We start from the raw sequence: 19,369 nt of genomic DNA on the forward strand, positions 1-19,369 counted from the left end.
CTCAGTATTGTGCTTAGGGAGGAAAATGTGAAATACCAGATGGATCTTGAGCTAAGCGGGTATTTGCAGCTTGAAGGCTATAGGACCAACTTTTTCCAAGATTATGAATGGACCCAGGTACTGGTGATCGAGTTTGGCTTACAGGTAGGCCAACGTGAGGTTCCAGATAGACAGACAGACATTGTCCCCCACGCCTAGGCTGGGGGCAGTCCAAAGACCCTTGTCAGCATGATGTTTGTAAGTTTCCTTTGTGTATTTCAATTACTCCTTGAGCTCTTGGTGTACTTGACCCAGGTGGACAGCCCAGTCTTCAGCTGCATGTACTGAGGCATTTGTGGGTACATCAGGATCAAACCCAGGAAAGAAACTGTAGCTTGCCAAGAATGGACTTTGTTGGGTTGAGGCATGGGTTGCATTGTTATAGGTGAAATCCACATAGTGGAGCAGAGAAAAACAGGCATCCCTTTTGGAAATTCAAGAAACAACATAGGTACTGTTCTAGAATCTGGTTGACTCATTCCATTTGCCCAGTAGTCTGCAGGTGGTAGGCAGATGAGGTGAGGGACTCTCTTCGACCAAAAATGGGAGACAAACTGAGGGCATCAGTCTGACACAATGCCAATTGGTAGCCCACAGTTGCGGAAGATATTCTACAGAAAAAGGTGTGTGTTTCTGGGGCAGTAGGGATGCAGCGGCATGGAACAAAATGTGCTGTTTGGCTTGGGAGATCGACCACAACTAGAATCACCGTGCACTCGTGATAGCAAGGCAGCTTCAAAATAAAGTCTATAGATTCATTAGGCCAGGCTAGAGGGGGAATGGGCAAAGGCTGGAGATGGCCAAGCAGTTTTGAGCATGGGCTCTTGGTTCACGACTAAAGATCACAAGCCCTTACATACTCCTTGATACATACCTGTAGGCCAGGCCACCAGAAATTCTGCAATATCAGGTCCCACATCTTGGATTTGTCAAAGTAACACATGAGCAGCATGTCATGACAGTTTCAGGAACTGGAGTCTAGGCTGACTCTCCGGAATATAAATATAATCCTTGTGGTAGAGGCGATCCTGCGGTCTGAGTTCAGAGCCAGACTGGGCATCTGTGTTATCCAGCTCTGGCAGATCATAGTCATGAAGGGGTCATGGGGTAGCTGAGAATGGATGGATGACATTAGATTTCGGTCAACTGAGCCGTTGACAAAGTTGGACCCTTTAAAGATTGTAGAGGTAAGTTCCTCGCTAGGCTCAAGGTACTCCTCTTTGAAGGACAGGGGGATCTACTTTCTCATTTCTAACCCCTGAGTGATAGATTACAACAAAAAGACAAATTGGGCAAAAAAGAGATACCAGTGGATCTGGCACTGATTGGGGCAGCTGCCTGACTGGAGGTACTCTAGGTTCATGTGGTTCTTGAGAATTTGGGCTGGAAATCAAGCTCCTTCCAGGATGTGATCCATTTTTCCAGTGCCACCTGGACTGCCAATAACTCCTTGTCCCAAATGTTAATTTTTTTCCGCTGCGGTCTTTTCCATGGAAGTAAAAGGCACAGGGGTGAAGTTGACTATGGGAGCCCACTAGCTGATACAACACCACACTTATGGCAAAGTTTGGGATGTCGGCTTCCACAGTAGATGGTGTGGTGGGGTCTGGGTGGATAAGAATGGATGAACACCCTCTTCAGCTGATCAAAAGCAAATCAAGGAGCAGATGAACTGTACTCCTTTTCACAGGAGCCCTATCATTGGGACAACCAGGCTAAAAAATCCTTTTATGAAACACTCGGAGAAACTGGCGAAACCCAAGAACTGCTGTACCCAGCATATGTCCTTTGGAGCCTGCCAATCAGATCTGCCTGCCACTTTGCAAGGGTCAATAGTTAGTCCCTTTGGGGAGGCAATATACCCTAGGAATTCAACCGCATCCCAGTTGAACTTGCATTTCTCAAGCTTCACATAAAGATGGTTTTGCTGGAACCTTTCTAAGACATGGAGCACATGTTGGTCATGAAGATCCTGATCCTTGGGGAAAAAAATAAGGATATCATCACAATAAAAGACCACAAATTGGTTCAATATGTGTCTGAAGGTATCATTAATGAAGTGCTGAAAGGTCACTGAGGGTTGCACAGGCCAAAAGGCATAACCAGGTATTCAAAATGCCCGTACCTGGTATGGAAAGTGATTTACCACTCGTCTCGTTCTTGGATCTTAACTAGATTATGGGCTCCATGAAGGTCCAGCTTGAAGATGATCCTGGGTGAGCACACTCTTTTAAAGAGCTCACTAATATGGGATTTGAGGTACCAGTTCCAGATTGTAACCTTATTTAATGCCTGGTAGTCCACACAAGGAAGCAGAGAGCCATCCTTATTCACGAAGATAGGAGCCCCAGCCAGAGACCCGGAGGGGCAGATGAACCCCTTTTGAAAGTTCTCCTTGAGATAGCTCTGGAGAGCTTGTAGCTCTGGCTCCAAGAGGGAATAACATTTGCCCAAAAGGGACCCCCTCTCCAGGCTGGAGGTCAATGGAGCAGATGTAGCTGCAATGTGGTGGCAATATGTCAGCCATTTTTTACTGAACATGTCTGTGAAACCCTGATACTTATTGGGTGTTCCCAAGGCAGTTGGGAGAGTAGTCAAGGCTGCCAGGTTTCTGTCCCGACTAACTCCTTTGGTTGTGGGGTGTCTTGGGGGACAGGTAGAGCTGTAAAGGACCTCTGGCCAGGTTCTGGAAGACAATATTGCCAGCAGTCTGGCGAATTAAAATGAACCATTCCAGTCCACCAGCGGATAAATAGGTCTACCTTTTATTTTACCTAAATCAACCTTTCCTGTGGGGTGCTGCTAACAAGCCCAGAATCTACTTACAAAGATTGCAGCTTCCTATCAAAGCAGATGGTTTCTGATTTCCTGACTATAAACTTTATCATCAGGCAATAATTCTTAGCCAAGCAACACAGTGGCTCATTCCCTTGTGCTGTAGAGCTCTGGATTGGCTCCTGCAGGAAGCAGAATTGGTTCCTCTTTTACCTTTGGACTACTACTGATTCCCCTAAAGCAACTACCAATTATGGCAGCCAGAAATATTTGAAATACTATGTCTCCTAAATTTAAAAATCACCCCATTCTACATACCCAGGCCTCAATCTGAGGTAACTCAAAACTTGGTATAGCAGGCAACCCCATCATTTGGCCAGATTAGCTGATCTCCAAGATCCCTTTCCAAATCCATTTGATTGAAAACAGCACTGGTGGAAGGGAGGGGCTTCAGCGTTGCAGCCGTGGTGGATGATAAAACCCTAAGTCTGAATAGAGCATCTGATGATGAGTGCTGCTCTATGGCATAATGCTGTCAGAATGTATGGGCTCATGCCCAGGTTGCTGCTTTGCAGATGTACATAAGGGGCACATTATTGAGGAAGGATATTGAGGAAGGGAGTGCTCTGGTGGAGCGTGTGCGGGTTCCCAGTAGGGGTTGTAGCTGTTGATGACGATAACAAAAGTCAATAGGGCCAGAAATCCATTTAGACAGCCTCTGCTTAGACATAGCATCTCCCTTAGATCGTTCTGTGATGGAAAGAAATAACTTTGATGATTTTCTGAAAATCTTTGTCCTCCCAATGTAAAATGCTAATGCTTATTGGAGGTGCAGGATGTGGAGTGTTGCTTCTCGTTTATTCCCGTGATGTTTTGGGAAGAACAATGGAAGATGAATGGGCTGATTCAGATGGCATTAGAAAACAACGTTAGGTAAGAACTTGGGATGTGGTCTTAGGGTAACTTTGTTTTTAAAAAATGTTGTGTATGCGGGGTGTGCCACGAGGGCCCCCTCATTCTCCTACTGGTTGGGCAGATGTGATAGTGACGAGAAAGACCGACTTAATCAAAAGTTGGAGAAGTGAACACATCACTAACGGTTCAAAAGGGGACCCTGTAAGGCATCACAGCACCAGATTGAGGTCCCATGGTGGAGTTGGGGGCTCATATTTTGGTGTAAAGTTTACAAAGACCTTTGAGAAAGCGTTTAGTGGTCAGGTAGGCAAAGATTGAGAACTCATCCACTTTGTGGTGGAATGCCATGATTGCCGTGAAGTGTATTCTGATCGAGCTCATGGAGAGACCTGATTTCTTAAGTTCCAATATATAGTCCAGTACCATTGATAAAGGAGAGGAACTCACCATAATTTGTCTATTTTGGCACCATGTATTGAATCTCTTACATTTGTGCATGTAGGTATGCTGGGTAGTAGGTCTCCTGCTGTTTAAAAGAATGTCCCTTACCTTCTCTGAACAGGTCATTTCACTGTCTCAGAGTCATGGACCAGCCATGCCTTCAGCTGAAGTCTTGCCAGTTTTGGGTGGTGGACCTGCTCTGCATCCTGTGACAGGAGATGTGGTAGAAGGGGAAGAGTGCATGGTGGGCACATAGCCATCTTCAAGAGGTAAGGAAACATTTGTCTGGGCCACATGGGGGCTATCTAGATGACTCTGGAGTTGTTGGTCCTGATCTTGTGTATGACTCTGGATAGGAGAGAAGGAAAGGCATACCGTAGAGGTGCATCCCATTTGAGGAGGAAAGCATCTCCTAGAGAGTGGGGTCCCAATCCCGCTCTTGAGCAGAAGTGTGGGCACTTGGCATTTTAGGTTGTCGCAAACAGGTCTATAGTTGGGAACCCCCAGTGTTTGAATATGCTCTGTGTATCCTGGTTTTCCTTTCCCACTTATGGTCCTGGGAGAGTTTTCCGCTCAGTGCATCTGCAATGGTGTTTTGGCATCCTGGTAGGTTGGAGGCTGAGATGTCGATGTTGTGGTTGATGCACCACTTCTGTGCATAGGGAGTGTGATTGTCCCCCCCCCCTTGTATGTTTATATAAAACTTATAAGCGACACTGTCTGTCAGAACCTTTATGGCCTTGTCTCTGATCATGGGTAGGAAGTGTGAGCTTGCACTACGGACTGTCCACAGCTCTAAGTTTATATGTAGTGTGGATTTGAATGGGGACCAGTGGTCTTGGATCATGTGGTTGTGCAGATGTGCGCTCCCTCTCCCAATCTAACAGGGAAGCGTCCACTCAGAGCATCATCGATGGAAAGTTCTGTGTGAAGGAGACTCCTGCGCAAACACTGTTTCGTTGAGCTCACCAATGTAGAGTTTTTGTTTTTTTTTAAACTTTGGTTAGCATCATAAGATATTTGTCTGTGAAAAATATATACTGTCCTGAGCCAGCCTTGCAGGCATCATATGTGCAGTCTGGCATATTTGATGACAAATGTCGTTGCTGACATGTGGCCTAACAGTTGGAGGTGGGTCCTGGCCAATGTCAGGACCCACTATGGTGATTAGATTGACTAGAGTGGTAAACCTGCATTGGGGCAGTGAGGCTGTAGCTTCCAGAGAGGCGAAATAGGCCCTGATGAACTCCAGTCTCTGCACAGGTGTGTTGATTTTTGTTTGTTTATTTGAAGACCTAGATGCGTGAAGAGAGCTACTGTCTTTTGGATAGCTTTTAGTGCTTCTTCTCAAGTTGATGCTTTGAGTAAGTGATCATGCAAATAGGGGAATATTATGACCCTTTGTCTGCAGAGGTGAACAGCAACCCCCACAAGAACTTTTGAGAATATCGATGGAGCAGTGGATAGTCCAAAAGGGAGCACTTTGTACTGGAAATGATCTGTCCCCAGAAAGCTCCTGTGTGAGGGATGTATCGTTATGTGGAAATATGTGTCCTGGAGGTAGAGGATAGAGAACCAGTCCACTTTCTAGTGCTGGTTGTGCAGGTGTGCCCCCCAATCTAGTAGAGAAGTGTCCGTTCTAAATCATTGGGTCCTCATGAAATTGGATGGAACAGCCAGTCTCAATCTCTAATACCCATTTGTCTGACATAATGGTCTGCCAAGCTGGGTGGAGTGGGGTCAGACGGTCTTTGAATGGATGGGTGGTTGTGGATGGTTCCAGCACTTGAAAATATGGTAGGTATCTTGGGCCCTTAACCAAACCCTCAAAATCGTTGTTTGGAGGAAGGATGTTGAAGGCTGGGAAGGGAGTGGTCGCCGTCTTGCGGGGCTCTGCCTTTGTGGGTTACATTGTTTTTGGGGTTGTGCATAAGGTGCAGATCTAGATCTTTCTGCCGAGTAATACTTCCCCTGTTTTTAATTCTGTATATGTGTGTATATGCCCAAGGATCTCAGAGTTGCTCTGGAGTCTTTCAACATGTGAAGGGACTCATCTGTTTTGGGGCCTTCGAACGGAAGATCCTCAACAGTTGATTGTACCTGATTGTGAAAACCAGAGAGGCGGAGCCAAGAAGCTCGTTGCCTCACTATGGCTATGGAGATGGAAAGTGCCACCATGTCTGCAGAGTCCAGTGAAGATTGTAAAGCTGTGCGAGCTGGGAATTGTCCTCAAGTATATGTTCAATAAAGTCAGACAGATTTAAGTAATTTGAGTGGTTGTAATTGGCCATTAGTGCTTCATAATTTGTGATCCTAAACTGTAGGGTCACGGAAGAGTAGACTTTGCACCCAAAAAGATTCAACCTCTTCCAGTCCCTGTCAATAGGGGTGGATTTGGAATAGTGTTGCCTGCCCCACTTGTTCATGGCCTCTACCACCAAAGAGCTTGGTGTGGGGTGTGATAATCGGAATTCCATCCCCTTGGAAGGGACATAATATTTTTCTACTCTTTTGCAGGTGGGTGGAACTGTTGCTGGGGTTTGCCAGATGGGTCTTGGCAGGATTCATGAGAGCCTCATTTATTGGGAAGGCAATCTTGGAGGAGGTTGAAAGTCTGGAGGATGTCCAGCAATTTATGTTGGGACTCCGCCACATCTTCCAGCAGTATCTCCAGGGAACCCGCAATCCTCTTAAACAGTTCCTGGAACTGTTTAAAGTCATCCCACATGGTGGGTGATGGGGGCATGATAGCTTCATCTGGGGAAGAGAATGAAAAGTTGGAAGCTGGTATGACTTCCTGATCCAAAGTCTCCTCTAATTCCTCAACTGCCTTTTCTGGAGGTTTGGAGGGTCCAGGTACAGAGGGTGAAGAAGAATGCCTCTACCTCACCTTGTGTGGACTGGGAGGCTTAGGGTAGTGTTGGTGGTAAACTGCACATGGGTCCCAGTAAGGCCACTGTGGTGGAAATGGCATGGGTGGCAGCATGCATGAGTGTCTGTACCAGTCTTGAATTTCAGGTGCTGGGTGGTATTCATGATGCTCTGTGGGACCAGGTCTGGTAGCTGCGTGGATAGGCAAAGAGTGATGGGAGGAGTACATTTCCCCTTCATCCTTATCGTCCTCGTCACTGGATAAAGGAGGAGCTGATCTGGGTGGTGTGGTGAATTAGCTCAGTACTGAACGTGCTGGAGTGAGGTCAGCACCGAGGTGTGGAGATTCCAGTGCCAAGGAGACCCCCAGAAGTTCTTTTGTGGTGGAGAAATTGCTGCAGTACTGAGAGCATCGGTATCGAGGAGTGTTGTTGGAGATACCAATGCCTTTGCCGCAGTTGTTGGTGCTGAGGGTCATACACTATGTACTGTAGAGGGAGAAGATGATGCCATAGCCTGTAGCACTACTGAGCTGCTCAGTGTAGCATGTTTGAGAAGTTCCGGTGGTACTGAGCCAGAGATTGTAGGACTCCCTTTAATGCCTTTTTTTGAGCCAGCCTGCTTAGGGTCTTTGGCTTACACAGTCTCCACGGTACCTGATGGTCCTGCTACCTCAGAGGTGGATGGTCTTAATGTGGTTAGCAGTTGGTCTCAATGCCAGGTTGTGGAACGCCGCTTTTTGGTGAATTCCTGAGAAAGGGAGGTTGGAGCCCACTTCTTTGTTGCCTTTATGGCAGAGTGCTCCTTCCCCTGAAAGAGTGGAGGGGAACCTCTGTCAGATGCTGCCGTGGGAGACTGTTGTCCAGGAGAGGTCCATGATCCCGGATCGGATCCAGGGCACAAAGACTTCTCCATCATAAGAAGTTTTAGCTGTATGTCTCTCGTTTCCTGGCATGGGCTTTCAAATTATGGCAGTGGGAACACTTTTGAGATATGTGCGTCTCACCTAGGCAGCAGACACATTGTGAGTGCCTGTCAGACACCAGGATTGAGGAGTGGCAAGTGAGGCAATGTTTAAAACCTGGGGACCTGGGCATGCCCCTCAGAGTATGGTTTCTCCTGTGAGGGAGGGTAACTATACTACACTAAGGGGTATCCTAATAACTTAAACTTAAATTCCTAAGATAAGAAAAAAGTTTTTTTTTAAAGAAAAATAAATGAGAAAGAGGAAGTAGACTACTGACTAACTATTGATTAACTAACTAGTATTCTAAAGTGAAAAATAGAGAAAAGATAAAGTACAGAGGCACTGCTAAGTGCTCTGTCTCAAGCCGAGGGCAGTACAGAAGGAACTGAGGGGGGTTAGTTGCACAGCGCTATATAACAGCCAGAGGCGGCATGAGATGGGGACAGCACATGTGCAACACAAGCAGGCACTGCTACTAAAAATCTGTGATTACATGCACAGGGGCACTGATTCACTTAAAGCGGAGCACCCACAGAAACACTCCTTGAAGAACAATGTATTTTCCCATAATATTATTGCAGGAAATGGATGAACCATTTTTGCTGAAACTTTCCCCTCAGCCTGAGGCAGGCACGCAGCACAGCAAATTTCAGCCAGAATGGCTAAAATTTGGCAAAGTTGTAAATAGCTGAAAACAGCATCTTATAATTGGAAGTGTTGGACAATTGTAACTACAGGCTTTGCTACATGTCACCTATAATTTATATTACAATGGTACCAAGAAGCCCTGACCAGGAATGGGGTTTCATTATGCTAGGTGCCGTACCAACACAAGGGTAGACATGGTCCCGGCTAAATTTTGTTGTAATGGCTTAGTACAAAGCTCTAAAGGAAAATGAAATAAACGGACTGTCACCCTGAGTCCAAAACTGTACATGAAATAATTTGAAATAAATGTGATTAAATGAAAGCTTATATTTAAATTGAAAAACAAATGTATTCTACAGTATCTGAATGACTCTCTGAGAAACACAAAGCATTGTTTTACGGTATAAACTTTTGTATAAATGTTCCTCTTTGTATTTAAAAAGATATACCATAACAATTTATTGAATATAAGAATCTAAAAAGAAAGAAAATTAGACTTCTACAGCATGTAATATTTTCCTGTTAAGATAGGAATGGTTTCAATACCCATTTTCACATAGTTATGGGAAATGTTCAGACATTTAAAAATTGAATGTAGCCAGAGCACTGTTTTCTTTTAGATGTATACTGCTATCTTACTGCATTTAACATCAAATGAAATTCAAAGATCATAAAAGGTTATTTTCATAAAAACAGTGTAAATGTAGCAATAATCTTATAATAACTGAACATAAAGATAGAAAATTTTAGGAAACAGCTGCAGATAACTAAAGTAATTTTCTTTTGAATGAAACTTCTCATTTAATGTCTAGATTTTTTTTGTAGCAGTGCCACTAAAAGAAGCTGCGTTGACTTCCAATGCCCTTAAAAACAGAAAATTAATTTTCAGTATGATTTAATCAACACCTCCCAGTATCTTGTTTTACTAGATAAAAAATATTATCTATAATAACACGTTTAATACAATTGTAAGCTCAAGATATTTAGTAGGAAATTACCCTATAAATTCCATATTAGCATATAGATTAAAAATTGCTTTAATATGCAATGATCTCTAAGACAACTGTTAACATAACAGACATATACAATCACTGTATTGGGTTAACAATTAAATACAGATATGTAAGTTCATAGTCCATAAGGAATTCTTTAAACTCATTTATTTTTTCTATCATACAGTATGATTTATATGCATATCCTTGGACAGGTAACTGCAGGTTAATTGCCTTAAGTAACCTAGCATACCTGAGGTAGTCTGCAGTGTGCATTTTTACTTACAGGTTATTCCTTGGCAATAAGTAAACACTATATATTAATATTGCTATCATAGTTATAATCATTAGGCTCATCTTTACTGGTATGCTAAAGGATGAAATTAGCTACAATAAATGTGGGATTACCTTAGATTAGTTGCAGTGCATTTCTGTAAACGTGCCTTTCATCTTAGGAGGGGTTGCTGGAAAAACTAGGATATCTAGGCTTTTATAGTCATAACCTTTCAAAGGTCTTCCACGTCTACCATCTTAGATGACTGTTATAAAACTTTGTTTAAACCAAAGTAACCTACTTTAAACCAAGTAACCTAGTTTTGTGAAAAGAAGGTACCAAAGCTGTGTGAAACAGTCTTCACCCATCTAAACAATAAAGTGTCCTTGTAAAGTAGTAAACAGAACTGCATGAAACACATTATTTTCACAATCAAAATGTGAAATTGTACTAAATAAAAAAATGACAAGGACAAGTCACGTGCTCCCATCCCCAAGCAGAAAATATTATGCTAGGCCTGAGCTAATGAGTAGGATTGGATGGCTCAGGACATTGGTAATAGGATACAAAGCCAGCCCATGTTAATGGCAACCAAAATTTGTTACCACTGTTGGACTGTTTGGGGTCCTATAGGCAGAGTCCCACATGTTTTGCAAATGTCAAAGAACACAATATAAAATGAAAAAGAATGTAACCAATGACATCAAATGAAAAAACTCACCCGGCAGCTCCTACGGCTCCTGCCTTGCAGGACTGGGCCTGGCTCCCTAAGCACTGTGACCTGGCAAATGGGGTCAGAGCGCCACTAAGATAGGCAGGTGCCAGATCACAGCGTCCACAGAGGGGAGCTGGGACCAGTCCTTTGGAACAAGTGCCTCTGCTGTGGGATGAGTGCAGGGTGGGCTCACTCTCCAGATCCCCTTCCAAACAGGATTTTTTCAGGAATTATGTTTTATCACCCCAGGAGTAATAAAACAAAATTCCCCAAAAATAAAATTAAAAGTTATAACAAATAAAAAGAATTCCACGGGGCTCTATCTACAGGAAGAGAGCTTCGTAGTCTCAGGCCAGTTTCCAGTGGACAGGTTTCTACATCATCAAATCCAAATGGCAAACTTGTTGGCATACAGAGCAGTTGTATGCCAACAAGTATAAAGGGAATAAGGAATAAATGGGAAACAGACTGACCTATCCTTTCACACTTTTTCACCACCTGAATTACAGGTGGTTCCTGTAATTCAAGGCTTATGCATGTAAGCAGAGTCTGGATGAGATCTCTCCTGACATCTAGTGGTGAGCTGTGGAAAAAGACTTCAGAAGCTGATCTCGTTTGCATGGACACACCCATTCTGCCTAGGTGCTCAGCATGATAGGAGTGCTTGCCCAAATGATCACTTGTGGCTGGTGTTGGATCCCCAGTCTCCTTGTTATTGGGGCAGGAGTAATAAAGTGTTGTTATCCTTGTTGCGTGAACCGAGGGCAGCAGAACTGTACCTGGCATACCCCAATGGAGGGACTCACCCTCAACTGAACAGCGCTCGCTAGGCAGGGGACATGGGTTCCAAAGCCCAATCAGCTGAGAGAGGGTGGGGCCCATTTGACCCTTCCTCTCTCTCCTTGATATAATAAAAGAGCTAATTTAGACTCGACTGGGAGTCTTGTTACATGCTGCAGAGCTGAAATCACTGATACCTAGGTCTAAGTATTAGACCTACTTTGGAACAGTGTCTCTATAGCAAGAGACTGCCCAGTGTGCACCAGCAGTGAGGCTCCCCCACTAACAGCTGAAATCACTGAGATCTGTCTTAACTGTGTGTGTGGGGGGGCCCTGCAGATATCTTGGTGAGTGGGCAGCTGGCTGAGAGGCGTGGAAAGCGTCCAGCAAGGGCGGCTGGCAGAGAGTCATGGCAAGTGGCCAGAAGAGAAGCTAGTGGAGAGGGCCACAGCAGAGCCTTGCAGAGGCCTGGCAATCGGCCGTAGGAGCGACGAGCAAGTGCCCAAGCAGTGCAGCATGTAAGGTGCCTCCTCTACCACCACCCCCGCCTTCCACACAGGGTGGGAGGTGAACTCTGCGGATGAACCTCTGAACTCTGGGGCTGCACTGGCCAAGGACAGCAACTGTGAGTGGGGTACAGAGAAGGGACGGGCACGTTGAAGGGACTTTTGGGTTGCTGGACTTAAGACCTTGAGAAGAAAAGGACACTGCCCAACTTACTTGGGGGTGGGTGTTTTGCTCATGGTTTGTGTTTATGAACCCTAGATGTGGTGTTTTCCCAAATTAATGCTGAGTGAATTTCCTCCTTTTCTTAAAAGTTTTTGCTACACTCAGACTCTGTTCTTGCGAGAGGGGAAGTATTGCCTCTTACAGGCACTCAGGGGGTGGTGTGTAATTGTCCCCACTGGGTGGGGGCTCAAGCCAGTTTTGTGTTGTATTGTTGAAAAGGAACCCTTAGATACTGAACCCGACCACTGTTGCTGCTGGCTCCACCTGGCAGAAGGGTTACATGCAACATGTCAGGATAGAATTCCCTTTGCTGCTAATGAAGAACTTCAGTCACCAAGACCATCAATCCAGTACCCTTCACAAACACCAACTTAAAATAAAAAATGTAGACGAAAAAAATGTAAAACTCCCACATCCCAACACTATTTCCGGGGTTATTTTGCCCGTGTTCTATAACTAACGCCTCATTGGGCTTGGGTGGATCAAAGGAGGAACCATTTCCTCAATTAAGGGTCCCTCATAGAAAATGCCCAGTTTTTCAATATCAGCAGACCCCTCCTTTTAAACTCAGAGTACCGTCAGCTTGGTTAAACATGCAAAATCAGAAGGATGAGCAAGGCTCGTCTTTAATTATACTGTGGATGGAGATAACTTTATTAGCCCCTGATCTTGTACTAAAGAGCATGAAGTGAAAGCAGATAGGAATCCTGCCCTACACCTATCCCCTCCTGAGAATCATTGCAAGGCAAACCAACATAAATGAGACTGAACATCTCAGTCTTGATTTACAACCAGCATGAAATTTTTGCACAATTTATTTTCCTGCCTTATTCCCAGCAAAAGAGGATCAGTGAACCCAAATGTTTGCAACCAATCTCCCCATTTCTCCAAAACATGGCAGAATTGAAGCCCAGATCTAGGGGAACAGATTCTACTGCCTCTTATGCTGAAAGAAATTTTTTTTAATAACAATACTGTTAGAAGCATACTTGAAGAGGAGTCACGGAAGGCAGCCAATGAACTGTTCATGTCTGACCCAACAACAAGACACAGGACTTTTAGACAATGTTTAAGTGCTGGTCACGATCACATTCCAAGAGTGAGAAGAGAGGAAAAAGATCAACCAACTAGGGTGAGATGGTTTCAATTTGGTTCTCAAAAGCTAAATGTAGATTCTATGGGTATACATACTAACTGCCTTATAAATGCTAATGAGTATTAGGGGCAGCTGATTATAGTAACATGAGCAGCAACACAATAATGTACCTGATTCTTCTGAGTTCGCATTGCATCAACTTCATACTCAGCATACTGTGGATCCTGGGCAGGGTCATTGACATCTTTTAAGTCCCTAGTACTCTGAAATTTGAAGAAAAAAATAAAAAGGATAAAAAACACCAAATCATAAAGTTTAACTTTCAGTGCTTTAACAGAATACTTAGTAAAGAGTCTGAGGAACATAATACAGGTCTTGCAAATGCATGCAAGAAAATAAGCATTTATCATCCATCACTCAGACAATTCAATGCAATATATTCATTTGCGAAGCAGCAAACTTAGTATTTAGGCCACAAGAGTCATCCCCAGCAGTTTGGTCTTTTCTGCAGGTGTAATGGAGGTTCCTTAGTGGTCTATCAAGTAAAAAAAACATACTATCAGGGCCCACGGAAGACAACCTCAGCTCTCTTTTCTGGATCCTGGTACGCGAACAGTCTTGAAAGATAGCAAATTCTTCTCTGCTTGTGACATTATTTCTATCACCTCAGATTAACTCTGCTCACTGCTTACTTCCTAGTTTTGGAATGGATATAGGCATTAATGCTTCACAGTACAAGCCAACCTCTAATTATCAGGAAGAATGAGGAAATGTCCACCGTGGACAAATTATTCCATAAATGCTCACTACAGGGTTTCTTACACCTTCCTCGGAAACAGCAGGTAGTGGCCACAATCAGAGACAGAATTCTGGACTTGACAGACCACTGGTATTGATCTCGTATGGCCATTCCTATATTGGTGTTCAGACACAACACTGGCAGACCTGTTAAAGTGAACTAAAAATATGTGTGCTGTGAGATTTAACTGTACAGCACAAAGTGTGCACTTAACAGAACTGGATGCTTTCCTTTTCCTGATTGAGGGATTATGACCCCTGTGTCATCTTGTCTTCCAGGTTTGCTCCCCACCTTGTGAAGTTTGCTTCTGTAGTGACTATGCAAGGGTATAGAGTGAAGATTGGGTTAGCTTTCTGCAAGTTAATTGCACTTACCTGTTCATAATGGGACATCTGGACATGATCTGGGAATGACACCTAATTTTGCACTACATCTGGTGAGGTTCTATGTCTTCATGGCCACATGATTCTGTGGCACCAACATCCTAATTGCTGGAGACAACTGGCTACAGTTGGCTGCCAGGAAATGGCTAATATGATTCTTTGCACTGGTCTCAAAAAGTTCTTGATTTTGAACACTTGGTAGCTCTGAATCTTTTCCACCATCTGGTAAATTATGTGAGTCTGTTTCTCTGGAAAGAGCACTGACTGTGATGTTGTCCAGGACAAATATACTTGCAATCTGAGCTTTGTTGTGACTACTACGAGCAATTTCTTAGAACTCTGGGTGCAGAGGGTAGATCAAAAGAAAGACTCCCTGTAAATACAAATGCTCATTTTATCTTCCCCTTACTGAGAATTTTGTTGATTTGGGAAGAAAGTGTGCCTAGGTTTTCATTGGAAGTTTCTGCTCTATATATATTTTATTTTTTAGTAGGAGACTAGTCTCTACTCGAATACCTATGGTGTAGGTAGTGACTAACAGATGGCTATGCTGGCTTTGATAGTGAGACTTAGGGCCTCCCTGCTTTCTCAATTACTATTTTTTTTTATATTTCCCCAGAAAGCCTCACACCTGTAAGTTTGGATGCAATGGGTATCTGGTGGGATGACTGATTGCTATTCATAGGTATGAACATGGTTGCTTTGTAGCCACTGAGTTAGGAGTCACTAGGGTAGATAGAAAGTGTGAAAAATCGGGACAGGGGTTTGGGAGTAATAGGTGCCTATATAAGAAAACGCCCCAAACATCGGGACTGTCCCTATAAAATCAGGACATCTGGTCACCCTAGGAGCCACTGTTCTTGTCACAAATAACACCAGGACCCAAGAAAAATTGCCAGATAAAAGACATTTTGCATACTACTGCAAGGACTTGACCAGAATATGAACTCAAGACCTCTCTCACTCAAGCAAGTGCCTAGATGACAAGCCACTTGCTTGCCATGAGATAGGTTTTCCTTCTTAAATACGGGCAATACTTGTGGTCTTAATGGCTAGTTAAGTCTTTGAAAGTTCATTGTACTTTCCTCACTCTTATGGTCCATGGGATCTTTTGGAAGGAAGTCCTCTTCTGAAGGGTACTATGTCTTAGTTCAACACTTTGTTTTAACCAGAAGTACCCATCTGGATTTTATGATGTGTCCTCACAAGGAGGTGAATACGGAAAAATGTGTACCTCATTCTGCTTGAAGAGGAAGATATTTATTACTATTACTGTTATTAATGAGTTCCTTTTGAGTCATTCTCTTCCTGTCCTGGGAGAGGTTTTTGCCTACTTGTTTATAGGAAGGACATAGCACACTACTCAACCTGATCTCAGATTATTTAACTGAGGAGAGATACTGGGACAAATACCTGATTGTGGAAACAGCCCACTGGATTGCACTGGATGCCTGAATGGAAGCCTGCCTGCTTCCCCAGGATGACTAGCACCCATTTGAGTACTTCAGGAAAGACCAAGAACCATTCTGGGCTTTAAATCAGTAAATGATGAATTACTGTGAACATGGGAGATTACTCACTTACCCCATCCCTCCCCCCAGTAATTCCGTGATGGTGAAGCTGCATGGGGAATTGAGTCCTATTATACCTCTATTTTGGGCACAGACTTCCTAGAGTGCATCATATGCTTTAATGAGGAGCCAGCCTATAGAAAGGTGAAGAGAAACCCATTCCCATCCTTACGCCTCTTTCCCTAGTAGAGTAAGGGTCCGTGACTGAAAACCAGACAGGCACAATTCTCATTGTGCTGCTTCATGGGACAGGGCCTCACAGACAGAAGATACTTCTGAGGGCATTCTGCGTCAAAAAATTAAATATCCTGCACACAATATTTTAAAATTCTGCAAGTTTTATTTGTCAATTAATAAATGCAGAGGCTCCTGCATGGCAGTGGGGAGCACAGGCCACTGGTTCTACGAAGCTGGGAGATCACCCTGCAGCCTCCACACATCCCAACACCCAGGACATGGACTCAGTGGTGAGGCTGCACCCAACCCTGACGCAGCACAAGGCCTGGGCCTGCCCCAGAAATACCCTGGCGCCCTGCCCCTCTGTGCCAGGTGCACCAGGTGTGGGGCAGACTCAACCAGGCAGAATCCAAGTGTGGAGGGGCTCAGTGTGGGGGGATCCAGGTGTGTGGTGAGAAGATTCTGTGTGGGACAATCTGGGTGCAGGCAGCTCAGCGGGGGATCTGGATGTACAGAGGCTCATTGGGGGGGGCGGTTCCCAGATGCAGGGGCAATGGGACTCTGTAGGGGCTTCCAGGTGAAGGTGGTTGGGGCTCACAGAGAGGTCTGGTTGGAGGGGGGGTGGCTCAGCAGGGATGGAGTCTGGGGCCTGGAGGAGTGGGGCTTTGTGGGGTGGGAGTCTGGGTGCAGCTAGTTGGGAGTCAGTAGTGTGGGTGTCTGGATGTGGGGGTTCAGGGTGGTGCAGGGGGTTGGGGCTCATTAGGATGGGGGTCTGAGTGCAGGGAGCTCAGTGGGGGGTGGTCTGGGTGCAGGGGTAGGGGTCTGGAAGCAGGGGATCTGGGTGCAGGTAGCTCCAGATGCAGGGGTTGAGGTTCAGTCAGATGGGGTTTGGGTATGGAGGACTAGGGGGGTTCTGGGTATACGGGGTGAGGCTTGGCAGGGGTGTCTGGGTATGGGAGGTCCAGATGCATAGGGGTTGGGCAGATGGGGGAGCAGCTCCCCACACAATGACCCCTCCCCCCGCAGCTGCGGAGCGATGGGGGCAAGAAGCATGGGAGGATGCCAAGCTTCCTGCAGCTAGAGGAGGTTTCTCGGGGTGGATCTGACAGCCCCAGACACTTCTTGCAGGTGAAGAGGAAGTCCCGTCCTCTCCTGCCTCCAGTCCAGCCAGGACTAGCTGCTGATCCCAGCTGAGTGTAGGAGCCACTAGCTGGGATGTCCCCAGCCCTGTGGTGATTTACCTCTCCACTGGCTGCTCTGGGTGTTGGAAACGATGTACCTGCACAGCTAGGGAGCGGTGTGTAACTGCTTTTGCAGCTTCCCTTTGCTTCCCTGTCAGAAAGTAATTTTTCAGCAGGGAAGCAAAGAAATCTGTGGGGGATATGAATTCTGCCTATGCGCCGTGGTGCAGAATTTCCCCAGGAGTAATAAGAAATGTTTCTATATGCCCAGACATGCTGCAGGGTGAGAGAGGGACAGTGATCCTGATATACAACACTATTAGAGAGCCTAATATAGGAGAAAAGACGCAGCAAACAGCCCCTCAGGGTGGGAAGGCAAAAGAAAAAAGTTTATACCTTGATTTTTACACACTTGCTCATTAACAATACTAATTACTTCCTTATTCATAGATTCTGAGGCCAGAAGGTACCACTGTGATGATCTAGTCTGACCCCCTGTATAATACAGGCCACAGAATTTCCCCAAAATAATTCATACAGCAGATCTTTTAGAAAACAATCCAAACTTGATTTACAAAGGGAACACTTACGAAAGGAATCCTTGTTTTCTCTTTTTGGGACTTGAAGTCTCTGGAGTTTGCCAGACTTACCCCATAGCAGGCTGCAAGGGTTCGCATCTCCTTGGAAATCCTCATGGTCCTGGTCAATGCTTGCCACAGTGGAGTAGCTGCTTTGGGCTAGGAGTAAAGCCCTAGCATGCCAGTCCAACTCAAAGCCCCGCACAGTGGCAGAGGGAGGGCTTGTGGCAGCAGGGCACAGTTCAACCTGAGAGGCTCCAGAAAAGCTACCTATAGCATGTCTTGAATTTGAGTCAGTGCTTGCAGGGCTTCTCTACTTCTGGGGGATGGGGGAGATGGAAGCCCACTTGAGGGGTGCTATTTCAGATAAACCAGAAGATTAAAGCCTCAGTGTTCCACTGATTCTTCAGCTGAGAAGAGGGAATGAGGACTTAGACTTTGAAATTAAGTCACTACTACACAAAAGCAAATAAAAATTAAGTTATAAAATAAAGTGGTCAGGAGAAATCGAAATGCAAACTGGCTCTGCTGCCAGCAGCAGAAATACTGATGCCTAAGCTAAAGGGCAGACCTTTAGTCCTGCAGTTTCCAACAACAGTACTGAACTGCCTCTGAATTCCACAGATGGGAGGCATTACTCATCTGTTCTGAATGAAGAAAGGAGCTGTCCAGCAAAAATAAAAATACATACCTTAGGTGGAAATGTTTTCTCATATATTTTTTTCCACAAATCCACAGGTGTATGTGCATGCAGTTTTCCAATATCACTGTTAGAGGCAGGTGGTGGTCCTAAAGATCACAGCATGATATAGAAGGACATCAGCATATTGTCCCAACAATACTGAAATTACCATATCATGTCAAGCCAATGATCCTTCTAGTATAGTATTCGGTCTTCAACAGTGACAAGTAGCAGATGAGCTTGAAGAAGGTATAAGTCTCCCATTATGAAACTAACTGTGTAAGACTTTACAATAGGGTATTTTCTTCTTGATGCAAACCAATTATCAATTCACAACTAGAATTATGAAGCCCAAAACCCCTTACAATTTTTATCTTAACTTGTGTAACCACAGAAGCTATTCTTAGGAATATAAAATTCTAATCCTTCTTTTAAATTTACTAAGATATCTGCCTCAATAATGTAATGTAACAAAGGTTCCACAGGTTAAATCCACTTTGTATAAATTAGTATTTCTTCTTATCTGTTTTAAACTTGTTTCCTCTCATTTTAATAAGCTATTCAAGCAATAAAAATGTTGGACAAGAATGTCACCAACCTATTTGATTTAGAGAATCCAATCCTGCTGGGATAAACAATGGTTTATTCTGATCCACTGATATGGATTTGCTAAACAGATTAAAAAAAGAAACCAAATTCATATTAGTAATCAAACACCTGTCAAATAGTTACACTATATAGGCCAAAGCTAAGCTT

The 19,369-nt window shown here is 44.4% G+C and overlaps 1 protein-coding gene across 1 annotated transcript in view; it reads right to left on the reverse strand.

Annotated features, from left to right (window-relative positions):
* The window catches only part of DYNC2LI1 (dynein cytoplasmic 2 light intermediate chain 1), a 57,927-nt gene that overhangs the window by 11,288 nt on the left and 27,270 nt on the right, over positions 1–19,369 (reverse strand). Inside the window, exons 10-12 of the mRNA XM_054023267.1 lie at positions 19,212–19,282; positions 18,623–18,720; positions 13,413–13,505 (exon numbers count right to left, since the gene is read on the reverse strand). Coding sequence (XP_053879242.1) covers positions 13,413–13,505; positions 18,623–18,720; positions 19,212–19,282 — 262 coding nt within the window. The remainder of the gene's footprint in view (positions 1–13,412; positions 13,506–18,622; positions 18,721–19,211; positions 19,283–19,369) is intronic.

Source organism: Malaclemys terrapin, chromosome 3 (assembly GCF_027887155.1).
Source record: "Malaclemys terrapin pileata isolate rMalTer1 chromosome 3, rMalTer1.hap1, whole genome shotgun sequence".
In the NCBI taxonomy this organism is placed as follows: Eukaryota; Metazoa; Chordata; order Testudines; family Emydidae; genus Malaclemys; species Malaclemys terrapin.